This window comes from Nothoprocta perdicaria, unplaced genomic scaffold (assembly GCF_003342845.1).
Source record: "Nothoprocta perdicaria isolate Ctin4 unplaced genomic scaffold, notPer1 scaffold_108, whole genome shotgun sequence".
Lineage (NCBI taxonomy): Eukaryota > Metazoa > Chordata > Aves > Tinamiformes > Tinamidae > Nothoprocta > Nothoprocta perdicaria.
In genome coordinates, this window is record NW_020454183.1 from 996,100 (window position 1) to 1,024,070 (window position 27,971).

At 43.1% G+C, this 27,971-nt stretch overlaps 1 protein-coding gene across 2 annotated transcripts; it reads left to right on the top strand.

The window, feature by feature from the left end:
• On the top strand, window positions 1-27,971 carry BTBD7 (BTB domain containing 7). 2 transcript variants are annotated; one of them, XM_026046739.1, is made up of 11 exons: window positions 1-164; window positions 4,728-5,807; window positions 15,641-15,849; window positions 17,268-17,343; window positions 18,394-18,554; window positions 18,811-18,954; window positions 19,192-19,305; window positions 20,726-20,915; window positions 23,452-23,630; window positions 24,798-25,226; window positions 26,932-27,971. In XM_026046739.1, exons 1-11 carry the CDS (start codon window positions 83-85, stop codon window positions 27,745-27,747), a joined length of 3,480 nt encoding a protein of 1,159 aa, XP_025902524.1. In that variant the 5' UTR covers window positions 1-82; the 3' UTR covers window positions 27,748-27,971. The 2 variants fall into 2 exon arrangements, with proteins under 2 accessions (XP_025902524.1, XP_025902532.1); XM_026046747.1 differs by lacking the exon at window positions 19,192-19,305.

Here is a 27,971-nt window from a genome sequence, read left to right on the forward strand (position 1 = left end):
TGGATCTGGGATTGAAGATCTATGCGGGATTATGGGATTATACCTTGAGCCAGCAGGCGGGATGCCTGAGTGACTGAAGAAAATGGGTGCTAATGCATCTAACTACCCTCATTCGTGTTCCCCAAGGGTAGGGGGGAATTCACAGGCACAACAGACATTCATAGGTAACTCTTTTTTTCAATTATCTTATAATTTATATAAACAGCTTTCTGGATTGCATGTGCACTGCATTTGAGTTGTCTGCAGTCGTGTTATACAGAACTCTTGTTTTCTAGGTCACCAGTTTGAATCCATTCAAGGTCAATAGTGCATGAAATTTGGTGCTGTCTGATACCTGTTTGGTCTGTGTATGAAATAAGCTGATCTGCCAATTGCTAGTAAACTTGCCAGCCAATTTAAAAAAAAAAAAAAAAAAAAAAAAAAAAAAAAAAAAAGGATGTTTGTTGATAGCAAGATGCAAAACGTGCCACTTGTGCTGGTTTGAAGAGCAGTTGTTCTCTTAGTAATATCTTCCATTTTCACTCTTGATGGATCTTTTATGAAATGTATTTTTATGTTGTTAAAGCATATAGCACGTTATGCTCATTAGTAAAGGCACTATGGAGAGTTAATTGTTCCTGGAAGGGGTATCTCTAGTAGCAAGCCTGGAAGTGTGAGGCAGGCTTCAAGACAACTTTTTCTCTTCTTCTGACCATGTTGTGGCTCTGTAATTGGGGACTGCTTGTTGCCATATGGTATTATTGACAAGCAGACATGTTGCTTAGCTGGAAACATGGACTAATGTGCTGTTAACAAGTTAATTATATTACCAATAAATAACAAATGTTTTATAAATGTATTTGTTCTCCTTTATGCAATATTGAATAAGTAGTACTGATGTTCAGTGCTATTTCTTAATCACCAATGCAAGTGTGGCAGTGTCCTTGGTAGAGATGAAAATGACTTGAAGCTGTGTTTTTGTTCTTACTTATATGACATTCCTGGGTAGAGGACAGTACACCAACTATTTATGGAGACCTCTGCTCTGATCTTCATCTTGTGTGTGCTCTTGTAACAACATATTAAAGAAAATTTATGTCTTGAATATCCTGTAAAGTCATATGTAAACTGTGATGTGTTTTCCATGAATCTTTAAGTAGTAAAATATATGTTCCAGTTTATGTAGATACTTCTAGCATCTAAAACTTTTTTGTTGCACCTTTAGATAAATATATCAGCCTGCTTATGCAATTGTTGAAAACTTTATTACCTAAAAAGCGGGTAAATGTGCACACCAAGACACCTTTCACTTGAGCAGTGTTTTGCAGAGGGAATGCTCCAAGGCCTCATTAAATTCCTTGGGAGCATTAATTGTGGCAGGCCTTGATGTTCCTCACAAGTAAGCTTAGAAGAGAAGCCCATGTTTAATGTGTCACTGCAGATTTACTGGTCCTTGTTACCTAATGAAAATGGAAGCTGAGAATTCTTTCAGGAAAGTCTACATAGTCTAATCTTAGGTAAAAGAGTGGTCTCATAATTCCTGACTGAAAGCTTTGGGCTGAGGGTGGCTGTGGGCAAGTGCTGGCAGTCACTGTGTTATTTACAGCACTGGTGTGTGTCTCATTCTGCTTGTGGTGGTTGGCTTTTTCTCATCCTGACTCCTTTATTGTTTGGTTTTGTGGCAGCCTCAGTAGAAAATAGATATATATTGAAAATTGATAGTTCCATGTTTCATCACTTGTCAGAATAATTATGATGTAGTATTATAAATCAGCTTCTACAGACCTTTTCTAGAGAAGGCATGAGATCCATCCAGTGTAAAATCAAACTGGAAGTATATGGACCAGAGTAGGGGTAGTTGTGCAGCGTGTGCCAATTGTTCTACAGTCCGACTGGAGTCGGTCTGTGGGCTTGTTGGTTTGGACACTGCGTTGCCGCTGACCCACAGTGTGCCACGGTGTACCTGGGCTGGAACTCTGGAACTGTGGAAATGGAAGGGCAGGATTAAAAGCTGAGAACTGATCTGTTAAAAGTGCAGCTTTTTCACAGCCCATGGTCTTGGGTTAGTTTACGTGAAGGAAAGCTAAGTGTGCTTGCAGTCCTTAAGAGTAACTCGGTGAAAATAATGAATTGCTTTTGCTGTTTTAAAGAACAATATGCTCCAGCAAAGGCTTAACTAGTCATCGTATGACTTATCTACAGCATTCAGAAGGAGGGTTTCCCACCATTTTCTGGGTTGAGACATCTGTTCAAGATACTTATCTTTAAATGCAGCTTTATAATTAGGTTTTCAAATGTGTAGGCATACAGAGGACTAGACAAATCCCATTATTCATTGTCAAGTGCCCAAGTAGTTTCTCTTGACAGTCATCTGCTTCTTGTAAATATTTCTCTCTTCAAGGCCATATGATGTGGTCTAAGGGCATGAAGCTGCTCATGCTTTTTAACAATATTTAATAGATTGGTACATTTTGGTGTGTAAGTGAAGAATACATTTTTATTTCTTCTAAAGCTGCTGCGTTATTAAGAAATACAGAAGAAATATAAAGAGGGAGACCCTCCAGTTGTTACTGAGGGCCACAGAGCCGCAGGCTGCAGTGAACCTGGCTGGGCTGGACTGTGCATCCTTGCTGCAGGGCTCTCTTCCCTTCTGCTCCTTTCTGGCCAACGCAATTGGGTAACACCCTGTTAATAGCACTGTTTATTTGAAGTAGTTAATAGCACTATTGGTACTGTGTCTGAAGGTAAACAGAGATTTGAATAGCATTTTGCTACCTTGGAGTACATAATACCTCATGGATGGTGTTATGTCCATGGATGGTAGGATGTCCAGAGTGCAGTTGTGCTTTTGTGTAATATGCCATGTAGGCATGTGGGTTTCTTCTGTTTTAATGGAGCAGAAAGTCTAGAATTGTCCCTATCAGTAGGAGATTGGATGTAACAATAGAAAAATGGGGCTTCGATGCATCATGTGGAAAGAATTTACATGGTGCATTTGGCAGTGTGGTCTTTTTGAAGTTGTCTTGAGTTACTGCCATCTTTTCATTTAAATTAGTTTTTTGAATGTCTTGAATTTTGAGTATGATTAATAACATATTGCCTGGTCTAGCAGAATTTCAAATAACATGGATAACCTGATTAAAGAGGTCTCTTCTGCATCCCAAAGCTCTCAGTAATAAATGGCTTGTAAAGCCATTACTTTGCATGACTTGGGGGAGTTTTAATTGGCTTAGCATAAAAGCCATTTTATAAGGTTATTTAGCAATTATTACCAGAGCTTAAATAATAAAGCAATTTATTGAAATTTTAGATTGCTGCAGTTGCCATCCTCTCAAATATGAATTCAGACTGTTCCTGTGTCTTTCACAGTTCTAGAAGTACCTGTGTGAAATATAGTAACAGGTTGGGCCACAGCATCACTCTCAAAACAGCACAGCAAAATAGCATCACATCAAATCTGCCTGAAAGCACTGGAACAGTGAAAGAAAAATGAAAAATAAGTTATAAAAGATTAAAAAAAAAAAACCTGTGTGGTGGTTGGATCTGCTGTCAACTTCAAAATGTAGAACGAGCAAAACGTAGTGAAGTTGTACAAATGTAACAGTGGAAATTTATGAACTTTTTCTAACAAGAAAAAAGACTTTAGCAAATACTATTTCAAATGAATTTCTTTTCTCCCTTCTTCCTTGCCTTTGTAATTAGGTATAGTTTATATGCTGATGTAAAAGAAGAGATATTTTAGTCTAAGATCAACAACTTTGGCGTTTTAGCAGTTGTGCTTACACACTTGCAAACTGTCTTGCACCATAATCTGTAAGGGAGAAAGTTGCTTTTCTGTATGCTTTTTGCATCAGACTTGTCTGTATATAAAAAGTGCATCAGAAAAGTCTGTATATAAAAAGTAAACAAATCCACATTGATTTCAACGATGAAAATTGTGAAAATTGATTTCACAAAAAAATGGCTGGGTTAAATTCAAAGTAGCCCTTTAACATGGGAACCAGACTGCTGTTAAACCATTTGTAACTACTCTTTCATTAAAATATTACTTCTATTTCCCATTACTGCGAGAAGCACAGCTCCTAATGCCCGTTACTAACTTGCAAGATATTTTACTTGTGTATATGTAGCTAACGTGAAATTGTTTGACGTTCAGAAAAGGTTCTTTTATTGAATGGGTCAGGTGTGCAACATAGCTTTGAAAGGAACCTGTTCTTTTCATTTTCTGACATGTTTAGTTCGTGACATACTATCCATATAAGTGATCTTTAAGGAAAAATAATTGATATGTATTCTTTAATTGTATACTGCTCCATTTAAAGGATATGTGATATTTCCTTGCTGAAATCTTCCTGAATCTTTTTGAAAAAATATTCTCAGTTTTCTTGACTCTTTTGAGTACTGTGTTGTCTTTTCCTACTAGCACTCCACTACTTTCCTATCACTTTTCTTAGGACTCTGAGATATAACTAAAATACCAGATATGATGGTGCTAGAAAGCTAGAAAATCAGTGTGAAAGGAGTCATAAACTTCTTTAGCACGCGCGCACACACACACACAAAATTGCATTTGATAAATTGGCTGTAGTCTTATCTAGGATCTAGGTATTAACTTGTTAAATCTGATCTGAGGCAGAGGAAAGACTGCATCTTCTGGTGACACTAGTGGTCTTAACTGCTTTGATGTTACGATCTTTCTTTTTGAAAGAAAAGAATAAATGCATTAAACTTCCCTTTTCTTTCTTCAGGGACATCATCCTACTCTCATCAAGGATATGGCTGTGAATCCAAGCTGTATAGCCTTGACCATGGCCATGAGAAGCCTCAAGACAAGAAGAAGAAAACCTCTGGCCTGGCCACCCTCAAAAAGAAATTCATTAAGCGGCGGAAATCTAGTCGATCTGCTGATCACGCCAAGCAGATGCGGGAACTTCTCTCGGGCTGGGATGTCAGAGATGTTAATGCGTTGGTAGAAGAGTACGAAGGGACGTCAGCCTTAAAGGAACTTTATCTACAAGCTAATTTGGCAAGGCCGGAAGCCAGGACGCTGCAAAAAGACATGGCGGATCTTTATCAGTACAAATACTGTACTGATGTAGACTTAATATTTCAGGAAACTTGTTTTCCTGTGCATCGTGCCATCCTGGCGGCGAGATGTCCATTTTTTAAGACTTTGCTTTCTTCCTCACCGGAATATGGGGCAGAAATAATAATGGATATTAACACAGCTGGCATAGATATGCCGATGTTTTCTGCTTTGTTACACTACCTTTACACGGGAGAGTTTGGGATGGAGGATTCGAGATTCCAAAACGTCGATATCCTTGTGCAGCTTAGCGAAGAGTTTGGAACGCCAAATTCCTTAGACGTTGACATGCGCGCGCTGTTTGATTACATGTGCTACTATGATGTGGTGCTGAGCTTTTCATCCAGCTCCGATGTGGTGGAGCCCTTTGGGGGCAGTCAGAGCTGCCTGGATGAGGAGCTCAGGGCCCACAAGGCCGTTATTTCCTCGCGCTCGCCCTTTTTTCGCCACTTGCTGCAGAGGAGGATACGGACGGGTGAAGAAATCACAGACCGAACTCTGCGGACTCCAACCCGAATTATATTGGATGAGTCTATCATACCAAAAAAATACGCTAAGGTCATTTTAAACTGCATGTATACGGATGTGGTGGACCTCTCTGTTTTGCACTCCAGCCCTTCAGTGGGTAGTTTAAGTGAAGTTCAGGCTCTTGTAGCAGGCAAAATAAACATGACTAGGGCCGAAGAAGCTATGGAGCTTTATCACATAGCGTTATTCCTGGAGTTTAACATGCTTGCACAAGGTAGGTAGCACTTCGCTTTCGGTAGAAGAAATTACTTTGTTAAAAAAAAAAATATTTTCACTTGCAGTCCATTGTGATAGCTTTAATATTAAAACTTGCTGAAGGTTTAATGTTAAAAGCCAATATTAAACTAGTACTTTTTGGCGACAATCCCAAAAGTAGTTTAAAAAGGAGGGGAGGAAGTGGTTGCTCCCCCAGTTTTGAGTAGGTCGGGCTTCTCCGTGCATAGTCCCCCTGGCACAGCAGCCAGTTAGCTGCTAGGGGGGAATGAAGCTCTATTTCCGCCGCCTGGCCCTGTGCTCTTCAGTGGCTTTCAGCAGTGCTGTTTGTCCTTCTGGAGCAGGAGCAGAGTCCTGCTGGCACTGGCTGGCAAGCTGCTTTAAGAAAAGGAATTTATTTTCCACCTTTGAACGGGAGGTACTGCATCTGTGTTATCTAGGGGGTAGGGAAAAATGCGGTGTGAATTTAACTGTATTGGGTGTCGTTATTGAAGCATGCTGTTCATTTCTGATAGCTATGGTTGCTCTTAGCATTGCTGATGTTTATCTCTTTTCATCCGTCAGCCCCTTTTATGGCTGTAAATGACATGGGGAAACATGAGAGCCTTCGTGAGAGGAGCAAATGTTTAGAGTTGCTATGAAGTATTTCCTGTTAGCAAGGCTATAAACCTGAATGATTACTACTTAGTTTCTCTCAAATGGAGCACATATGCAGTGATATTGCTGATTAATGAAAGGGAAATTTGAAAAAGAGGCTTAATGACACTAGTGTTGCAGGAGATTAAAGCTTCTATTTGTTGCCGTGCAGAGCAGGAGGCAGTCGGTGTTTTCAGACCCAAAGTTTAGACGGTTTCACACCTGGCTGTTCCTGAAGACAGGTGTGAAGGTGACGCAGCCTCTCTGCCCTTAGTCCCTGGCCAGGGTTCTGCAGCCTCCCGAGGGCTCTCTGAGCCAGGGACTGGGTCCTCCAGGGGCTTTGCTTGCTGCTTCAGCCACTGCTGGGAGTGGGACTCACCAGATACCAGCAATACCACTCCCTTAAGCTCACTTAACTTTATTATGAAAATAACTTTTTACAGTAGGTCTGTATATCAGTAGCTTCATGACTTCATCAAATCATAGAATCGCAGGTTGGAAGGGACCTTTAGAGAGAACATCTAGTCCAACCCCCCTGCACATGCAGGGTCACCTAGAGCACGGGGCACAGGGCGGCATCCAAGCAGGTTTTAAAGATCTCCAAGATAAGGAGACTCCACAACCTCCCTGGGCAGCCTGTTCCAGGGCTCTGTCACCCTCACTGTTAAGAAATATTTCCCTAAGTTCCTGTGGAACTTTTGATGCTTCAGTTTGTGGCCATTTCCTCTAGTCCTATCGCTGTCCACCACTGAAAAGAGGCCTCCCCCTCCTCCTCACTGCCTCCCTTGAGGTATTTATAGACACCGATCAGGTCCCCCCTCAGCCTTCTAATCTCTTTTTAAATTGTCTGACAGGATTCAGTAAAAATAGAAAACTTGCCAAGGAAGGGCCAGGTAGTAAAAGCACAGATGAAATTATTGCTAGAGATGGTGCTTACAGTAGGTTCTTCTGATGGCTATATTGAGCTGTGGAAGATGGAGGCATGTTGGGGCCCACTCCAAGGACGGCTCCCTCGCATCAGAGGCATGGGAGGGAACTATCTGGTTTAGTACTGCATCTCTCCCAGAGGCTCATGCTAGGAAACTGCTCTTCAGACAGTGCTGAAAGTTGAAATGGATGTGCTGAAATGCAATTTCCAGAAGAGAAAGGAGATGTGTTTCTGGAGATAGGCTGCCCTAGGGAGAGAGGAATGAGGGTTTGCGGACTTAGGTCGATCTTACGATCCCTGCTATCCCCTTCCCCCTCTTCCCATGCGCCTGGAAACAAAGTTAAATGAAATGCAGGAGTGGCAACAGTTTTACTGTTAGTAACTGAAATGTTGTTACTGAATTAATTCCTGTACAATATTGTGCCTATGAACGCTACCTAAGAACTAGACAGCACGGCAGCTGAAAACAAGTAACAACAAAAGCTGGACTGAAAACAGTGAAAAACTGTCCCCTTACATCCCTGCTTTTCTTTCTGGACATGCACGTTATACAAGTGCTAGAAGGGATTTGGTGTGTTCAAGGCTGTTGGGAAGGGAACTGGACTGTGCCTAGAGCCCGCAGTAAGACACCGGCTGGGTATTTTTGCCTCCTCTCATGAATTCCTTCCCTTGTGCTGGAAGGCTGAGCAGGAGCAGCGGGGCAGCGTGAGGCGGCTCTGCAGAACCCCAGCACAGCCGCTCTCGCGGCAGATGACCGATGGCTGACAAGACAAGGGGGACTCGACAAGGGGTTTAAACAGAATTATAGATGGGAAAACAGCTTTTATGTTTGCAGTGATAGTAAATGCTGAATAGAAACCTGATTTTGGATTTGATGCTACTTTGTCTTTTGGGCACATCTTAACTAGGATCCTAAACCAGCATCCTTTTCCATAGCAGATTCTGCACCAGTATTGCTCTCCAATATCAAAGGTATATTATACAGGTGAGGTATAATATAACCATTACTTAGCTACAGGAGAGAGCAGTCAGCCATTTGCAGCAAAGCTATATGTGCCATAGAAGAAGGCACTGAGTTGCTTTAAGCTTAGTTTGCCAAGTTTGGTTTTAGTGTTTTGGTACTGTGTGCCCATACTGAAGAATTGCTCAGATCTAGTTGTGTACACAAAATTGAAAGGAAACTTATGTGATAGGAGAAAAAAAAACCTATTTGCCTGCACTTGGTTAACAGGCTGTTTAGCAAAGGGCGCTGTCCTCAATAATGGCAGGTTATCTTATTTCAGTGTTTACAATGAAGGAGGACAGGATAAAAACTGGGCGCGCGGTGGGTGGCCGGGGGCTTTGCGGCAGCAGGGCCCAGTCTCCACCTTCGGGTCTGGGTGCTGCTCTGTGGGAAGCGGCTGCTCACGCGTCGGAGCTGCGGGTTGAGCTGGTGCTGGGGTGGGGGTCGGTTTTCTTGAACTTCCTCAGTTTGGGCCCCCGCTCCCGCTTCCTGGCCTGCCCCGTGCTCCGGGTGTCCTGTTTTGCCCCAGTTCTCTGACCTGATTCCATCAGTTGTTTCCTGCTGCATCTTAAACTTTCTGCAAAGTCTTAACTTTCTTCTTTAGAGTCTCTCTCTGGCTCTTCCCTGCACAAGTCTTTGATTCACTTCATTCATATTACCCATTTCCAGACATGCAAAGCTGGTCTCCCAGGTTTCCTGGAAAATATTTGGGGCTCATTATATAGAAGTCTGGCTAGTCTTTCCAACTCATTTTGCTGCCTTCTACTCAGTTTTGGCTGAGTTTTCATAGCTGAGTCTCAAAAAAAAGTTTTTATTTTATAGCTTCTGATCAACTGACCTTTTTATTTTCAATTGATTTTTAGTTTGGTCCGTCTTTAGGATCCTTTCTAAGAAATATCCAGATGTTCTGTTCTTCAGTTTCAGCAGATGGTTCAGCTCTGGCACTTTTCCTTGGAGTTATTCCTGCTCCTGGTACAGTGATATTGCTTTTTCTGACTCTCTCCTATTTTAATAGATGATTTCCCAATAATGAAGTTGATGATGGTTTGTGTGTTAAGAATCTCTGTTGTCCAAGTACAACTATTGGAAAAAATGCTGTGACTTCCATGTCATTTAGTGCTTTATCTGATCATTATGTATTCCAAGATCACTAAATATTCTAAGAGGAGTTGATTTTTGCCCTTTAGATGTGCATGAACTAATTGGCAAGCAAGAATCCTGCTGAAACCTGTTGCACTGCCTAGCACCGAGACGAGGGGGCTGCGGTGCTTGGCGCCTGTCCCAGCGAGGCCCTGTGCTGCGTGTGCGGCGGCTGCGAGCGCGGCCGCTCTGCGGGAGCACGTGCAGGAGCTGAGCTTTCCTTCTCTCTCTCCACTTCAGCTGAACTTGCCTTCTCCCTCTCCACTTCTACAGCACAGCGGTGCATGTGCAGGGTAGTGAGTGAGGCTGGCTGATACTGAGAATTTTTAACTAAATTAGCCATCTTAAAGCTGTTAGGTGCCGAGATTAAATACGGTTTCTCTTTTGCATCTTAGCCCCAATGCTGACTGTCACGTATTGTCCCAATGCGATGGAGGAACAACATGCTTTTCTGTTGCACGTTCTTGGATAATGGGACCAAATGCAGTAGTTTTATTTGAAGTCTTTTTTACCTGCTGATTCAAAAAAAGTTTCTGAATTCAAATGATAGGGAAAAAGATAAGTTAATTTTAGATTTACTGCTGTGTATGTCTTTTATTTTTTGGGTGTTGACTTTGCTCTTGACAAGCATAAGAAGAAACTTCATTTTAAAGTCCTATTTAGTAGGATGGCCTTTGATCTAAAGGCAGATATCATCCAACATCAAAAGTCCCCTTGATCTCAGCAGGAGTGAAGTGCTGAAGCACCAGGAAGCCCCCGGTAGCAGCACTGAGGAGAGGCAAGTGCCTTGTGGGAAGATCAGAGCAAGTTTGCGAGCAGCCGCACAGCGCGAGCGCTCGAAGGAATCTGTCTGGCACTCAACTGTACAGTAAATTGGTGTGGTTGATAAATATCAACATAAATCTGATCTTCTGACCTGTTATCTCCTTACGATGACTCTTTTGTACTCAAGCCTGCAATTACTATTGAGGTTTTCTATTAAGAAAATGGAAAAGGGAGAAAGCAGAAAGTGGAAGAAAATGTCCTTAGAGCATTGTTACACCACAGGGTTAAGGAGGAAGATGGCAAGTTGGACCAGGCTGGGCTCAGGCACAGAGTTATGTTCTTGCAAAGAGAAGAAACTTTTGCAGAGTAGCAATTTGGTCTCTGCTTTTGGCAGAGGTGTCTTTAAACAAAAGAGCTCGCTGGCTTTAAACAAAAGCCTAGCACAGAGTTGGCAGAAATAGCACCTCTGAAAATCGGCTCCTCTTCCCTCCACGCATCGTTGTTCCCTTCCTCAGGTCTTCCCTTGATTTCGGTTGGGTTGAGTTGGCAGCTTCTTATGTCTGCTCCACAATTACGTCCTGTTTGAGCTGGATCAGCTGTGTTGCTGAATGTGCTTCCTAAGGAGCACTGAAGCCAGGCAAGAGCTGCTGCCAACTGGTGACTGCAAGTAGAATTTAAAATGTACTGTTGCAAAAATTTACCTGTTAGTCTTAGAAGGTTAAACAGCTTTATAGCTGTGTCATATTATCATAAAATATTTTTAAATTGTACAAGTTTCTGTTTATATCTGCTTCATGATTTATTTTTTCCAGCTGGCTGGCTAATACTCTCTATTAGAACTGCTGCAACTTACTGAGCTTTCATCCAGGGAATACAACTGTTGTGCTTGCTGCTTATACCACATACAAAGCAGTGTTTTCCTGTTTGTGCTAAGTTACCTGGCTCATTCTTACTCCTCTTATATTTGATGCTTCCCTGCTTCTGCGGACGGCTTGAATTTGTATTGCCATGGCCCTGAAGTTGGTCACTTGAATCTGTCCCTGAAGAAGGTCTCTTCAACGTGATACAGACTGGGCTGCCAGAAGTGTTGCTGCTGCCCTGCCTTCCACATGTGCCTGCCCGCCTGTGCTGGTGGGGCTGGGCAGGTAGTGATGTGCTCCAGCTGGAAACACACTCGGCAGAACGGAGCTCAGCAGCTGATCGCAGCTGAGCACAGCGGTGACATGGGCAACAGGAGATGGTGTGGGTGGTCAGAAGAGGATGTCTTGTTTGATAGATGGGCCTGCAAGTTGAGTAGCTCCTGATATTGCTCAGCCATGGCCCCTGAGCCTTTCCTGAAGAGTTGCTGATGAGTACAGCCATGCTTGGATGTTTGGCTCTCCAGGACATGGGAAAAAGCTGATCAGGTGGCTCCCATCACCCCCGCCTCCTCTGGAAGCTGGCTTGGAGCAGCAAGGGTCTTCTTGGAGAAGTCTCCTGTTTCCCAGTCCCTTGCGGTACAACCCAGAGCTGGTCTGGACTGCTCAACTGTTCCTTAAGCACCAGCAAGTTTAAAAGAGTGGGGTTTAAAAGGCTACCTACGTGATCTGTTCTGGTGTGACAAATGTCAGTAGCAAACAAAGCCCAGTGGCTTCTGGACCCTAGTTCATCATCTGGATGAATTCTTGCTAGTTTTTTTCCTTGTCTCCAGAAGCTTACATAGGGGGGAAAGGGGAAACTCCACAAAATGAGTTAAATGCAGTTAATCCTGTGGCAAGAACTTTACTTAATGCCATTTTTGCTAGTTGTTGAGGACTCTTGAGTTGTTTTAATAGATCTGCCAACTGCCTTGATAAAACTCTAGTCAGCTGGTTAGTGTCTTAACCATGGGCTCAAACTATTTTTTTTGGAAGGGCTGTGGAATCACAGTGGGGAGAGAACAGAGGAAGAACAGACTTGTTTGTAGGCTGGATTGAAGAATATTAGTATCTAGGAGGAGGAGTGCTTCATTTCTCCCCCCGGTAGACAGTGTCATCTTCCCTTTCCTTAAGATAAGTCTCTGAGAGATACTGATGCTCAGAAGCTGCGTTCTGGGACACTGCGAGCAGATCTCAGAAAGGCTTTCCCTGCCTGGATGTTATCAAATAATACTCAAGTAAGAAGAATGCTCTCTTTAGCTGTGAGAAACAGTATTACAGCTGTTAGATGAGGGCCTTTTGGTCAAATGGCTGAGTTAAAGCAAGGGAAATATCTATGGAAAAAAAAATGGATTCCTCTTGTAACTGGACTTGTGTTGCACCAGTTTATTAGGTGTTCAAAAACACCTTCATTACCACCCAGTGTGAGGAAATGTTTTTTAGCAATAAGCATTCTGTTCTGATGCACTGATAAAAATTATTTAGGGAAACCAGTCTCTTTTGCTAGACACACATCGGTGTTGATGGTGACTGTGGGATGGTGAGACTTGATAGAGGGATTAAGATTGAACTGATGCTCTCTGTTTTCTCATAAATTAGTAAATCTCCGCTCTTCAGAACTGCGTGTCTCATGGCAGTGGTTTGTGTCTTTGCAGGGAGCATCTATCCTTATTGTTTCAAAAATAAACATCAGATGTAGAAATGCTGTGAGTGGCGTTTGCTTTGAGATGAGCCTCTCTGCTCTCTCAGCTTGGTTCTTGTGAGTGTTTTCGGTGGGGATTTGGGTCTCCCTGCGACCTTTGAAACGCGGCTCTTGAGGTGTAGTTGGTAGACGTCACGGGGTATAGTCATCTGCTGGCATGCAAGTCGCATAATGAGAATGCACAAAAGCTTGTGCTTTGCTTTTAGGGAATTTAGCAGGGAGTCTTAGTGCAACAGTCAACCTTGAAAAAAAATTTGAAAAGCTTTGCTTTTGTAATTATAGGGAATCTAGTTCTGCTTAAGCGTGTTGTAACCGGGCATTTGTGAGTGTCTGATCCACTTTCCTGACCTTGCCAGCTTTGCTGCCAGCTTAACACTTTATTTTCTTGAGTCTCAAAAGTCAAGGAAATTGGGGGGAGAGGGGCTGAATTTTTGAAGACTTTTTTGAAGATTTCTTGAAAATTCCCGTATCTAGGGAGGGCAGATCCCCTAACTTGTTCCAGAAAGCAAGGGGCGTGTTTCAGAGAGCACTTGCTGCCCTCCGCTTTCCTCTGTGCGGGGCCAGTGAGGCTCATAGGCCAGATTCCCCTAACCGTGTTCACTGTTCCCTGCAAGCCAGCCTGCATGTTAGTGTCTAGGCAGCTGTTGTCCTTCTTTGTGCTGTTGCTCAGCTCTTTGGGATGGATTTTTCTCAGAAACAGCAGATTTCAGCATTCTTTGCTGAATGAAAATAGGAAGTGCTGAGAATTACCATGGCGGTGATAGCAAAGGACAAAGCAGGCGAGCTCAAGCATCACTCAGAACTCATCCCTTTGACAGAAATGGATGGAAAATCCAACAAAGAATGACGAACATATTGTTACTGCTACTACATCTTTCAGGAGGGCCCTCGCTTTTGTTAGTTCTTATGTTAGTGGCTACACCAATACACCTTTCTTCTCTGACGTTGATCGGATGTGTGAAAAATACATGGGAATGTGTTGTGGTTATGAACTCCGTAAAGTGCAGCTGGGGATGCAGACATTGGTTCTCAAATTCCCTTTGAAAAATTAATAGAAGTTGTGTTTCCCAAACTAAATCTGTGTTCAGACGTGTTCCTGGAATCTGCTGCATGGATTCGCACTGAATTTTGGCTCTGTGTATGATTTATCATTTCTTCCTAAAGAAAAAATTAAAAGGTAGAATATTGTTCTGGTAATCAACATCCGGACTTTGTTTTCATAGTATAAAGTCAAATATATATATATATATATATGTAGACATGAGAGGTTATAAACTTGACACATTAAATTCTTGCTTCCTGATTCCTCCTCCCTACTACTCAAACATTCCCTTTTCAAATCACTGAGCCTTGAAATAGTAGCTCCTTTGTCAGACATCTTTCTGCCCGTCTGAAGTGGGGTGTTTGCTGCTGCTTGCTCTGTAATGTCCTCACGTTGTTAGTTGTGATAGAGCTGGTGTGATGCTTCCCTTCTGCACGTTAACCTCTGTGGGAAAGCAGTGTTTTCTTTAATCCCGTTTGTTGCTGTTGGTACTTTTTGAGCATGTGCGGGTGGTTCAAAAGATCAGGTGTAGCACCAAGAGCCTGATTGTTTTTTGTCTTGGCAACATGCAGATGACTGTAGCAAACAATGAAAGACACACAGTGCTCTAAACAACTGCCACAGCTTAGTTTTCTGTTTCAAGAGTGTTTGAAAATGATCAAGTCTTAAGAAATAAAACAACTGCAGTGCAAGCAAGCAAGCTCTGAATGGTGCAGGGCTTCGTGGCCTACGTCTTTATGCAGCGCTATGTCTCATTACTCAGCTCTTGGACTAAGTTGAGTTACAATTTTGTGCTTGTAGCCGATAGTGGATTTATAGAATTCTAAAACTGGAATTTTTCTTTTAAACTCTCACTCTTATTTTCCAAACAGAAATAGTATTCTGTGCATCTGTGAGCCAGATGTAAAAATGAGCCGTGCAGAGTGCTGCCATAAAGCTGTTCCCGCTGGGCTCTCCTGCCCTAGCACAGCAAGCCGAGCCGCCCATCCGAGCGTCTCAGTGCTCCATGAAGAGCAGGTGCTCACACTGCCAAGGGGCCAGGGGATCCCTCCCACTGCTGCCTTTCATACCCACAGAGGTGCTTTTTGTCCTGTTATCCCTGTGTGCAGCACGGAGGCCAGGGTGACGGTCCAGAGCTACTGTGACTTCCTACTTTCTTTGCCAGACAGATGAATTAAGCTTTGCTGCCCTTATCCTGTGCTGAGTAGCTGAGAATCAGCAGCACCCCAAAACTTCTGGTCCTGTCTCAATAAAGTCAATTCATGAAGTAATATGGACAAAAAAGGAGTTATATTCTGCAAACTGCTGTAGATACGCATTTATGGACTGTTGTAAATAGTGGTGACTCAAATCCGAACGTGCAGCTTTAAGGTTAACCAGCTGGATAGTGTGTGGTAATCAAGTAGGTTGTAATACTACTCTGTTAAATAGACCAGTTTTCCAGTCATTCGTCTAGATTTACTTGAAAAATGACATTTCATGTGGCTTTAAAAGGTAAATCATAAGGTATAATCCAAATCCTAAACCACAATTAAAAATGCATTAAACTTTTAGTGAGAGTTTTAACACTCTTCGCAAAGCTTGGTCTGTAGGCCTTTTCTGGTTTTATTCTTGCTATTGCTATCATGGCAATCATGTATTCCTTTACTTATTTAGACTTGTATTCCTTCAGGATCCAAGCGCTCTGTAACAACAGTATTGATTCTTGCTTTTGTTCCATAGGCTGTGAAGATATTATTGCTGAGAGCATCTCACTAGACACCTTAATTGCCATTCTCAAGTGGAGCTCCCAACCGTATGGGTCCAAGTGGGTGCATCGCCAAGCACTACATTTCCTCTGTGAGGAGTTTACCCAGGTCATGACTTCAGAAGTCTTCTATGAACTGAGCAAGGACCACCTGCTCACAGCTATTCAGTCGGACTATTTACAGGTAGCCTTGCAGCTCGGAGTACCGCTAGTCCTGCTCAAAGCAGCCAGTGTCATCCCATGGCTGGAAGGGTTTCAGTAGATCACTCTAAATTGTAGTCAAGAGCAAGTGTGTATGTGCACTGAGTTTTCTATTGCATATGTTAATTTTTGCTTCAGCTTTTTTTAAAGAAAACTATTCTGTTTCTTGGCTTCTAACACGACCCAAACCGGTTTGTAAGTTATTGCTTGGAATCTTAGTAATAGCTCAGAAACAGCTGCAAATTGTTTTAGATGAAGCATTTCTAGCTTGGCATGTTTAAGTGTATTGGGTTTTATTTTGCTTTAATATAAAGAAGAGACAAGTACTGCAGTATTTCATTTTTCTCATGACTTTTATCCAGTGTTTGTGGATTTTTTTTTTGTTTTTTTTTTTTTGTTTTTTTTTTTTTGTTTTTTTTTTGTTTTCCAGGAAGGAAACTGTTCTGATTAATAGAAAACTTGTGGATTTTTGCTACCTCTGTAGAAAGATGTTTGTAATGATGACCAGTCACATAGCTTATTCATAGTTTACCCTCCTTTTTTGGTTGCACTCAGGCTTAATACTAAATCTAGAGAGGATAGCATATAATAGCACAGCTCTGTGAATCTGTTCTCAGTGGATACCACTGCATAAAGAGCCCCCTCCAAAACTCAAGCCACAGCACAAGCTACACGCGTTATCTTGCTGTATGTTCCGCCCATTTTTGAGACTCGCATCCTGCCTGGATCTGCTTCCCACCACACACGGAGCATGGAATCAATTAAGGCCTTGAGTGAAGAGGCTTCAGTTGTCACAGCTGTGCTCTTGCTGGGTCTATCTTTTATTTCTCTTATTTTCCTGATAGGGCAACTCTGTTTAGAATTGGAGCTAAAAGTTGGTCCATCTTTTATTTCCGTGAAGATCTTCTGAAAATTAAAAGCCATGTTTCCTTTTTCAAGTTTTCATCTTTAAGACCTTAATCTTTAAAATTTAAGAATACTTGTATGCAGATTGTTGTTAGAAATTTCAGGACATGCTGAAAACTCTGTTTTAAAGTGCAACATGCAGGGTTGGAGAGAAGAGCTAGGTGGTATGTATAGCATGAACTTACCCCAGAGTTTGTGTTGCAAAATAGGAGTTTAGAAATGATAAACAGTTGAACTGAAAAGCTGTTAAAAATGACAAGTTAGGGCTGTGAGTTAGGAAGGACTTCTTAAAAATGGACGAGGAAGAAGAGAAGCAACACATGGGATGATTTACTTTAAAAATGGGATATTTTATATATGAGATATATATGAGAGATATTTTGTTCCAGGTACAGATGTATTTCTTTTTAACTGTGCAAGATATGCAGCTTTTAAGTGTGTCATTAACCCTAAGCATATACAAATTTCTAACTTCTGGTTTTCTCTTTCTACCAGGCAAGTGAGCAAGATATTCTTAAATATCTTATTAAATGGGGAGAACACCAGTTGATGAAGAGAATAGCAGACAGAGGTAAGGATCTTTTTAAACCAACAAGTGGTAACAAACCAAAAAAAAAAAGGTATGTCAGTCCTTTTTGTGGGTAATATATAATTTAAGGAACTTTAATAGGTATGTGCAAAACTAAACAGCACTAAAAGCTATTTACAAATAGCTTTTCTAAAAGCTATTTAAGAATAGCTTTCCTCTAGAAGAATAAAACCCTGTGTATTGAGAGAGCTGGGATTGCTTAGCCTCAAGAAGAAAAGTTTTGAGTGGAAGGGGACCTTTATCTATAAGTATCTAAAGGGAGAGAGTAAACAGACCTCAGTGGCCCCCAGTGACAGGATGAGGGTGCTAACCAAAACAGAGGAGTTGATATTTAAACGTAACAGCTTTTTCTTTTTTACTGTAAAGGTGGTCAAATACTGAAACAGGTTGCCTGGAGAAGTTGAAGTCTCCATCCTTGGAGATGTTCAAAACCTGCCTGGGCAACCTGCCATACTGCTGTGAAGTTGGGTGCAGGGGAAGGAAGTGCTAAGGAGAGGCAAAAGGCCTCTGCCTTTAAGTACTCTGATTTTCTGATGCCTCAGAGTAATTTTTCTTGCAACTTGTTCACTACATAGGAAGACTGTAGTATCCTCTAGTTTGTACTGGTGTAGGCTTTTCAAGCACATGTGTTTCATTTTTAGTTTACTGTGTCAACCTTTTGCTTCAGTTTGGGTACATTTTCCCACAGAAACCTGTGATAATGAAAAACAAACCATTAAGTGGTATTAATTTTTTTTTTCTAAAATAGAAGTAAATTTGCCTTTCATTAGATGAGATGCACATTATTGCTACAGTCATCATTTAAGTGGTGATCTTGCATGTGTTGGATGTGGGAAGCCAGTTAAATATATATTTCCTAAAGTATAAATGCAAGTAGCTTGTAGTTCATCCACACCTACAAGGTGTCAGTCATGTAATACAATAAGAGGAATAAAAAAAAAAAGACAGAATCAGCCATATTATTAAAATGCACTATTATTGCATGTGATACAAGCAACATGTAGACTTTTTACTTTCTGCTCCTTCTTGCAGAGCCTAATTTACTGAGCGGTACCGCTCACAGTGTGAACAAGAGAGGGGTGAAGAGGCGAGATCTGGATATTGAGGAGCTCAGAGAGATCCTGTCTCCCCTTCTGCCTTTCATCCGCATTGAGCACATCTTACCCATGAGCAGCGAAGTCCTGAGCGATGCCGTAAGTCGGTCTTCTCATGCAAATTCCTGGGAGAAATGTTTCCTAGGATGTCATCACTAAGTTATATGTGCAGCTCTTCTTAATTTCTTTCCCTCCTTCCCTGCTTGTTTTTTTTGTAGAATGATTCTTTCAGAAGACTTCTAAAAATTGTGTAGAGATTCCCTAGAAGGAAGAAAATTCTTTTTTTTTCTCCCTCGTAAACAGTGCTTTCTTTCTTTAATGAGTCATTAAACTGTTTTTATTCTGATTCTCAAAGATGAAGAGAGGCCTGATTAGCACACCTCCTTCAGACATGCTGCCGACATCAGAAGGTGGGAAGTCAAATGCCTGGCTGCGGCAAAAAAATGCTGGAATATATGTGAGGCCAAGACTATTCTCACCATATGTGGAGGAGGCCAAGGTAATGACCATTAATAACATTTGGCCACAGCTAAACTAGAATCATCAGGGGGTTCTGTAAACAGGGAAAAATTTTTGGTGTGTTTTGTCTCTCTTTGCATGTACTGGCCTAAAATACTAACATTTTCAATTTAACAAGACTTACAAGATTGATCATCAGGCTCAAGTCTCTAGAACTGGTCAGAAAAAAATTTCAACAAAATTTTTTTTTGTCGAAATTGAAATGTTTGCGAGACAGATCTTGATGAAATTCCACCGGAAACAAAGCAGCGTTCTGAGGGAAACCTCCCTGGTTTCCAGCCAGTTTGCCGGCCCAGCTCCTCGGCAGCCCACCTGGCAGGCGGATGGCAAGGTGAGAGCCTGAGAGTCCCAGTTTCAGCTCGTCAGCAAGCTCGGTGCCAGGTCTTTCAGGCTCCCCAGCTCCTACTAGAGCTGGGTGGAGAGCTACCATTCCACCTCGCAGAGGACTTAGATTCAGACAGAAACAAGAAATAGATGAATATTAATTATATTCTGATGACCCTCTGTAGAATGGAATAATATCTTGTGTCCAATTTTAGAAAAGTCCCTTTTGACCCACTGTAGAAGAAGTTTTTTTAGTGAAGGTCTTGCATTAGGGCAGTAAAACTGAAAGTCCCATAGAACCTCTGTTGATGTTGGTGATTGTCAGGATCGAGATGGCTCCTATGCAGGGTAGAAACGTGTTCTATTCCGACTGCCAGAGCAGACCTCTCGTAGGCTCCTAGGTAATGTCACAGTCTAGGGCCAGAACTGTGTGGTCCCAGCACCAGAGGGGCTGCAGAGCAGGAGGGCCGGGTGAAGGTGTCTTCATCCATCCCGCCCCAAAGCTCTGAACGCTGCTCTGGTGAATGCAGAAGTCCTGGCTCCTGTACTGAAGAGAATGTTTTCCAAGTGTGCGGGTTGTCAATGATTATCCTCTTGGAGGGGAGTGGGAAAACAAACTTGTTTGAATTTTGGGCACAAAGATTAGACAGCCTGTAAAGAAACAAAGGAAGACAAGCCAGTTACCGTTGTGTCTATGCATCTTGTATTGTTAAACTAACAAAAATGTAAAGACTATGTAATGAAAGCTTTGACTCTTTTGGTACTCACTGTGCAGCATGGAAGTGATTTAGGTAGCAATTTTATGGCGAAAAGCAGATTCTAAAAATATTTTTCTATCAGGAATCCTAGTTGTCTTTTATATGCTATTATATTTAAAGGTATCATTAACTGTGCAACCTTAGTAAATATGAGAGGATCGTCACTCTTCTGCTTGGTGAATGATACTACTGTTTAGTTTGATCACGGAGTGCAGAATTTGCTTATGAGAGTAAGTTCAGTTGTTAGTCGCTTGTTAGCCACCCATTTCTTGAAAGAGCTCAGCATTAAATGAGACCTTTAACCAAGGGCTTGCATAGCCCTTTTCCATCAGCTGAGATGTCCAAGGGAAGCACGTCTCCCTTGCAAGACGTGTATGTTCAGCTCAACTTGCCAGAGTTGGAAACAGAGGTGAGGCAGAACGCAGAGAGTCTGGCTTTGGGATGGTTGCTTCCCATCCAAAAGTTACAAAATAAACAAGCAGTCTTGCCTGGCCTTTTTCATCTGACTGCTGTTTGCTCTGAAATCCAGCTTTGGGAATGCCTGGAAAACTGAATATAAAGGCTGTGGAAAAAAACCAACCATCTTTAGGGGCTGGAGGCCCTGCGGTTTGGGTGCCTTGGGCCCTGGCCGCGGCGCCCTCACCGCCGCCCCGCCGGCTCTCGTTGCAGTCGGTGCTGGACGAGATGATGGTGGAGCAAACGGACCTGGTGCGGCTGCGCATGGTCCGCATGTCCAACGTGCCCGACACCCTGTACATGGTGAACAACGCGGTGCCGCAGTGCTGCCACGTGATTACCCACCAGCAAGTGAGCGCGCCCCAGGCCAGCCCGCCCTCCGTGATAGCCAACGAGATCCCAGGTAAGGCCGCCGGAGCGGCAGCGCTGTGCGGGACAGGGGGCAGACTGAGGCACTGAATGCTCGTATCCGCAGAGCGGGGTTTGTCGTGTTTCGGGCTTCTTGCACTCACCCACTTCATCTTCTGGTTGGGCTACTTTGAGGAGATGAACTATGTGCAGGTGGCATAGTAAGAAGCTGGAGAGTAAGGTGGGAGTTTTTCCCTCCTCTTCTCCCCTGTTTAGAAGACTTTGTTTATCTCTCCCTTCAGCTGACAATGTGAGAGTGAGCAGATAAACCATTCTAGTTTGCTAGGGACAGGGCAAAACTCAATAGGCCTGGATTGAAGTGAGAGAAATTTAGTAAAGGCATCAAGATTTGAAACGCTTCTTGGATAAACACTGAGTTAGGCTTTCTAGAAGGGTTTTGATCTCCTTGATCCATTTTTATGACTAGAGATGGGTGATACCCTTAAGGAGTTTCAGAAGAGTTTTCTATGGTTTGATAGGATGTTAATTATTTGTTTAGAAATGTACAGCTTTGGTCTCTCAGCAGTGCTTTACACCATTCAGATATCTTCCCTTCTATAGAAAAGCATAAATATACTTACCATTGTTTCAATTTTAACTGTTTCATCAAAAGATGAAACTCTGCGTTTGATTTATAGTACTCTGCTAGACTCTAGTTTCCAAAGAATTTGTCAAAGGAAACAATTTCCCGAAGGACTCTGGTGTTTTGCAGAAGTTCTTGGGTTCTGTGAATCTGCCTCCAGATACCAGTGAGGGATCTTGACCCACATGAAGCACCCCTGCAAACTGATTCTGCTTAAAATTATTGCCAATGCCATTTGGGCATTGGATGAGTTATGAGCCCAGCCAGTATCTGGAATATAGGTATTTTATTGCTGGTAGTTGCCTGCTTTGCTTATGAGGCCAAAGAATGTCTTGTTTGCCAGTTTCCTGAGCTAAGAAGGGTAGATGGGACCAGCTCCTCATGTGGAAATGCCAGCATGCAGCAGGGCCTCAACTTGTGCAGGGATCCGTGCAGGACCTGTTGCAGGGGGAGCTCCGTGACGTCCCCTCAGTGCCCTCGGGCAGAGCTCGCAGGGCACGAGGCTCCGTGCGGCCTGTGCTGCCTCCCTGTGCGCTGCTCCTGCCCGCTCTGCGCTCACCGAGGCGGCAGCAGTGCTGCTGGCAGCCTGTCTCCGTGGCTGTTCTGCAAGAGAGCTGGGCCTGTGCCCGAATCTCTGCTGCTTTGGTATTAGATTCTGCAGGTAACTGGATTTCCTGAAGTATTTTTTCGATTTGAACTCTATTTTTCATACACCTAATACCTGTATTTTTTTCCACCTGAAAAACCCTAAAAGAAGAGGCTGAGAAGATAACACTTTTGCATAATAAATTTCATATGTTCCACCACAATTTGGTGAGCAGATTCGAATTTCTCTAAAATTCTTTTTTTCAGTGTTAGTAAAATGTTGTGTACATCTGATATATATCAGTCATATGGCTGCTAAATCAGGATTTTTCAGAGTAATTGAAGTGTGTGGTGGGTAAATGCATTTCCAAGACTTGAAGATTGGATAATTCTTTATTTTGGGGGCTAATGTACTAGGAAAATAAAAATCAGTTTGCTCTACACTTTTGTTTCTCATGTACCAGTGTTATGTTTGAGATTAGAAACAGTTGTTGTGTTTTCTCCTTCTCTGTAATGCAAATGCTCTCTCACATTGTTCTTGCTGTCTGATCTGTTTAATTTTTATGAGCTTTCATTATGGACGTCTGGTTGTAGTCATATACAACCCTTGTAAAGCTGCTAATAGAGCAGATGCCAAAGGTTACATATTCAGAGATCTGCATTAGACTTCTCTCAGGATATGCACATTTTCCTGAGGACAGAAAGACCACGATAAAATATAATTTCTCATGAAAACGTTGTGCAACAGGATAAATACCCCAAATTGCATATGGTTAGAAAGCTTTTCTCTTTTTTTAATAATTTCAATATGACTGCATAAAACAACATAATTCAACGGGTTTATGTTGGCTTGCAACTTGTGTAAATTTTTTTTTAATGCTCTTTCTGTAGTTATATACTGCTATTATGGTCTTGCGATTATGGAATTCCACCAGAAGTATGAAATGTAGGCCAAAAAAAATCAGTGTATTCTTGGCCAGCAGTATTCCTGAGGGAACATTTGGTTGTTATTTAAGATATCCTGCCTCACATCCCACCTCAAATCATAAAATTCTTGCATCATAAGGGGTTTTCAAAGAAGGCTAGATTTGTGGTTCTGTTCAGCAGAATCTGGAAAAATGGTGTGTGTCTTTACCATTTGTATGGGGGGTTATCCCATGTGCCTTATCCCATAATGATGCTCCAAGGCATTAGGCACGTGTGTAATTCAAACTGCTCTTGGTGGAATGCTGCTTAAAAAAGGCTTCTCTTAAGCAGCCTGATGTTTGGTTATTCTTTCAAAAATAAGGCTAATCGGGCTGATAAGTCAGTGTCTGATTGTTCAGAAAGTAAGCTCTGCTTTTGCTCCTTTCCCCTGCTCCAGTTCCTAACCTGCTTGTGGTGAAGGAGATGATCAGGCGGCTGCAGGAGCTCCGGCACACGGAGCAGGTGCAAAGGGCCTATGCCCTCAACTGCGGCGAAGGGGCCACGGTCAGCTACGAGATCCAGATCCGTGTGCTGCGAGAGTTTGGGCTTTCTGATGCTGCTGCCGAACTCCTGCAGGTATGGAAAACAGGCCCGGACACGGGCAGGGTTGCTGGAGCTAGTCTGCTTGCAGGTGCTTTGGCCTGGATCTTTCACTGCAGTTAAAACAGTTTCTTTGTGCACCTGCATTTCCAGAAGCACTGATGCTTCAAAGAGCTTCTGTAGCTTCAGGGATGGCTGTTACGTCTGACTTAGGTGATTTAAAAATGGGTAATTCCAGAATATTTTTTTTCAAAAGCTGTTGATTTTCAAGGTGTCTGTCTGTCCCAGATTTAGATATAAGATTGAGGCCAAGATTTAAAATAGAGATTAAAGAGTTTTTCAGGGTGTTTCCAGATATGTGAGGTTTTTATTTGTTTTTTCTTACTTATTTAGTAAGATAAAACACTAGCTGTAGAACAGGCTGGTCTGATTCCACAAGGAAACAGCGATTTTGTTTGTTTGTTTTTAACAGAAGGTCTTCAAACTAACTTTCTAGGAGTTAAGGAATGCTGAATTAGTCCCTTTCCTTGCAGGAACCGGGTGATGAAATGCTGCAAAACCAGTTCATGTCTTAGGTTACAATTTAATTGCAGTCGATAATTGGCTGTTCAGCAGTGTTTGGAGAGCAGTCCCTGTGCATAACTATAGTGTTACAAGCAAGAGCTTCACTGTGAAGGGCTGCTTCCTACTGTCCAAGGTTCTAAACTTGCTGTCTCAGTCTTTTTAAAATCTTAAATCATTAAGACCTGAATGAATAACTGTGGAGCAAGAATGGTTTGCTTTTTAACTGAGCACTTCCATAACTGGTAAGTAGAGTTAACAGTTCAAACAACTGAAGGGCTGCAAATTCCTTATCAAAGAGGCTGTTCATTTGTGCCAGTCCAAGCACACCAAGAGTTCTCGCTTGTGATTCATTCTTGAACCAAAAAGGAGGGAGAGCCCTGACTGAGACTGTGTATCTGGGTAGGGTGCCCATAGGGGCTGTGAAACCCTCTGTCTCAGTGCTCAGCAAAAACGCTGGGTGTCACCATGCTCACATGGGGAATCTGCCTCTGGTCACGGCAGCCATCATCACCTGAAAGTTGGGCCGTGTTGTAGAGGGCAGAGTTAGCCTGCCATGGTACGTGCCAGTGTAGGAGCCTCGTCTGGACAATTTCTGACTTTGGTTACATGTTGTGGGGTTTTTGTTTCCTCCTTTTGCAGAATCCTCACAAGTTCTTCCCCGACGAGCGCTTCGGGGATGAAAGCCCCCTGCTGACCGTGCGGCAGTCGGGCCGGTGCCGCGTCAACAGCACCCCTGCTGCGGAAACCATGTTTACAGAGCTGGACTCCTTCGTGGCCTTCCACCCGCCGCTGCCCCCTCCGCCGCCTCCCTACCACCCGCCAGCAACTCCCCTCCACAGCCAGTTCAAAGTGGGCTGGAAACAGAGGGTGCCCAGCCAGCATCCCTCCCGCTCCTTCTCCTACCCGTGCAACCACTCGCTCTTCCACTCGCGCGCGGCTCCCAAGGCCGCGCCACCCGCCTACCTGCCCGCCGTTAAAGCGGCGCCTCCGGATTGCGCCAGCGCCGCCGCGCTGGGGAGGCCGGTGGCGGCCGCCGCCGCAGCGGCCCTGGCAGCCGAGAAGCAGGCAGTAAGTCCTGGGGTTTCTCCCCCTCTGCGCCTTTGGGGGATGATCGAGAGGAGCTTGGCTTGGTGAGGGAGCTAAACGGCACCTTGGCTTTTCAGGAGGGGGTTTTTTCCTATTAGAATTCATAGAAAGGGGGTCATCAGAATGGGCATCGGCCTTCTGCATGCCAAAGACATGGCCTGATTGCTGGGAGACCGACTGGTCCCGAGGCAGGAGCATTTCAGAGGTGGAAATAAGACTCGTTCATCTTCCAAAATAGCATAGTTTCCTCTACATTAAAGCATAAGTGCAGTAGTGAACCGCATGTTGTCTTGCACACGTGAAAATCATGGGGTTTTTGGCTATTCAGAGTCAGCACACCAAAAATAGGTGAATTTGTTTAGAGAGAGCACTAGGTAAACAGGCGTTCGTAATTGTATAATGATGGAATGTGCATTATGGGCTATATTTAAAGGTGATAATTATAGTTGCTGGATTGATGTAATGGAAATGGTGAGCTGTAGGAGATGCTAAGCAAAGCCTTGGCTCTGCAAAGTGCATGAAATGCTAAATAATGAATTTGATTATTCATTTCTGGAGTGGAACCACTGAGAGAGGTTTTGTCATACTGAGAACTTCAGATGCTGGAGTTCTGAATTGAAATATATCTGAATGGATATGTTTTGCCTGTTTATTGTTATTATAATTTTTAGCAGCTGTCCTAAATACATTCCATTCCTTTCTATATTTTAAGTTAATAAGTTATTTGAAGTTGAAATACTTTTATTCAAGAATTTATTTTGTAGCATAAATCTGTTTTTCTTGGTCAGAGCTGGCTCCTTTAAGGAAACAATGTAATGATCTTTCTGCAAGAGCTGGCATAGTTTTGAAAATGTTCTCTCTTTTTTTTTTTGCGTAACTTTCCTGTTAGGAGTGCCTTTATTAGATAAACTGTTTCTATTAAAAATATAAGAAACATTGACTTAATTTGGATGATATTTTTATTCTCATGGCTAGTACCTCAGAATTATCAAAATATTTTTGATCTTTTGTTGTTTTCACTTGTGCAGTAAATGCAAGCAGAAATGTTAACTCTCCTGGAAGAATGAGGTGCCGTCATTGCAGGATTGCTCACAGGGATGTGCAAGGAGCAGCGTGTGATGCTGCAGCTTCCCCACACCTTTTCTGAGTCTTGTCAGCACTGCAGCAAGTGCCACCCGAGCCCTTGAGCTCGGTGTTCACGTAGGTGTGCGTGCAGTTAAGGTGCTTTAGAATGTGGAATGTTAAGTGGAGGGGTTATATAGGAAACAAATGTTTCCTGGCTGCCCTGCACTGAGATTCTTGGTTATAGTATTACATCTTTCTGTGCCGAGTATCTTGTTTAGGGTGATAGCTGCAAGTTCTTTGAAGCAAGTTTACACTGTGACAGCTTAACAGTACACTGTAATTCACTTTCCAGCACATAAAATATAAGATATTTAGGAAGCAGCTACTATTGTAGCGCAACCATTTTGTGGAGGAATGAGAAAAAACCTGACGTGGAGGATGGAGAATACATTTGTTCTCCAAGCACCACAGGAAACGTGCCAGCTAAGGTTAGTCTAGGCAAAGATAGGTCAGGAAAATGTCTTTCTGAATTACAGAAAGTACCCGAGATATGGTTTACATTTAGTTTCTGATTCACTTCCACAGCCTGATTTCTCCTTTTTTGTTCGTTTCTCTTTCGCAGTGTACTCAGCCCCTGCTCAATGAGCTGATGCCAGACATTGCCATGGGAGTGTCAGCAATGTCCCTCAAGGACAGACGGCTGCCGGAACTCACTGTTGACACGGAGTTAAGCCAGGCAGTGCCAGAGGTCAGCTCGGCTCCACCACAGCATATCGCCTGTATCCAGAGCAGGCACGTGCCCACGGCTCGCAAGAAACATGCCATGGAGCAAAAGGCAGATGCTCGGGAGAATCAGCAGGAGTACCCTGACTTCTATGACTTCTCTAATGCTGCATGCAGGCCTTCCACGCCAGCCCCTAACAGACACAGTCCCTCACCCTCACAAGGCATGTATTTTGGCCCGGATTTATATAGCCACAATAAGGCATCACCGAGTGGCTTAAAGCCAGCCTACCTGCCTACCCAGATATCTCCAAAAAAGCAAGAGGATTCTAGGAGGGAGTACCTGCTCTCCCAGGATGGGCATCAGCACAGGCAGAAGAGTGAGCCGATACACCTCGATGTCTTAGAACAGCCCCCGCAGCGACTGGACTTGGCCTTGGCCGCCCAGGAAAACGCCGCCAACGGCCCCATGCACCTCAGGGGCAGAGCGAAAATGGAAGCGGACTTAACCTACGGCCTGACCTCGGGCAGACCTGCGCTCCCTGCGTACGCCTCTGACGTGCCCGAGGAGAGGCCGGGCAGGAGACTGGCAGAGGAGGAGCCCTTGGAACACGGAACACAGAGAAGCGCCGACCTGGAAAGGGAGGATGGAGTGAGCAGAGGAAGGAGGTCTCCGAGCAAACCAGACTTCCTGTATAAAAAATCTGCCCTATGAAAGCAAAACCTCCAGTATTTCCCTGTGCCTAGGAGTTGGAATCATACCATTCTTCAACTTTTGGCCTGGCTTCTGTCAGAAAAATTCATTCATGCCAGCAGATGAATTCAGCTTTGCTCATTTCTTTTATGTATATATATATATTGCTTTATTAGAGACGGCATGCTATCGGTTTATTTTTGATGCTGCTTTGGGGTTCATCTTGTGTGTGTTCTTTTTTCTTT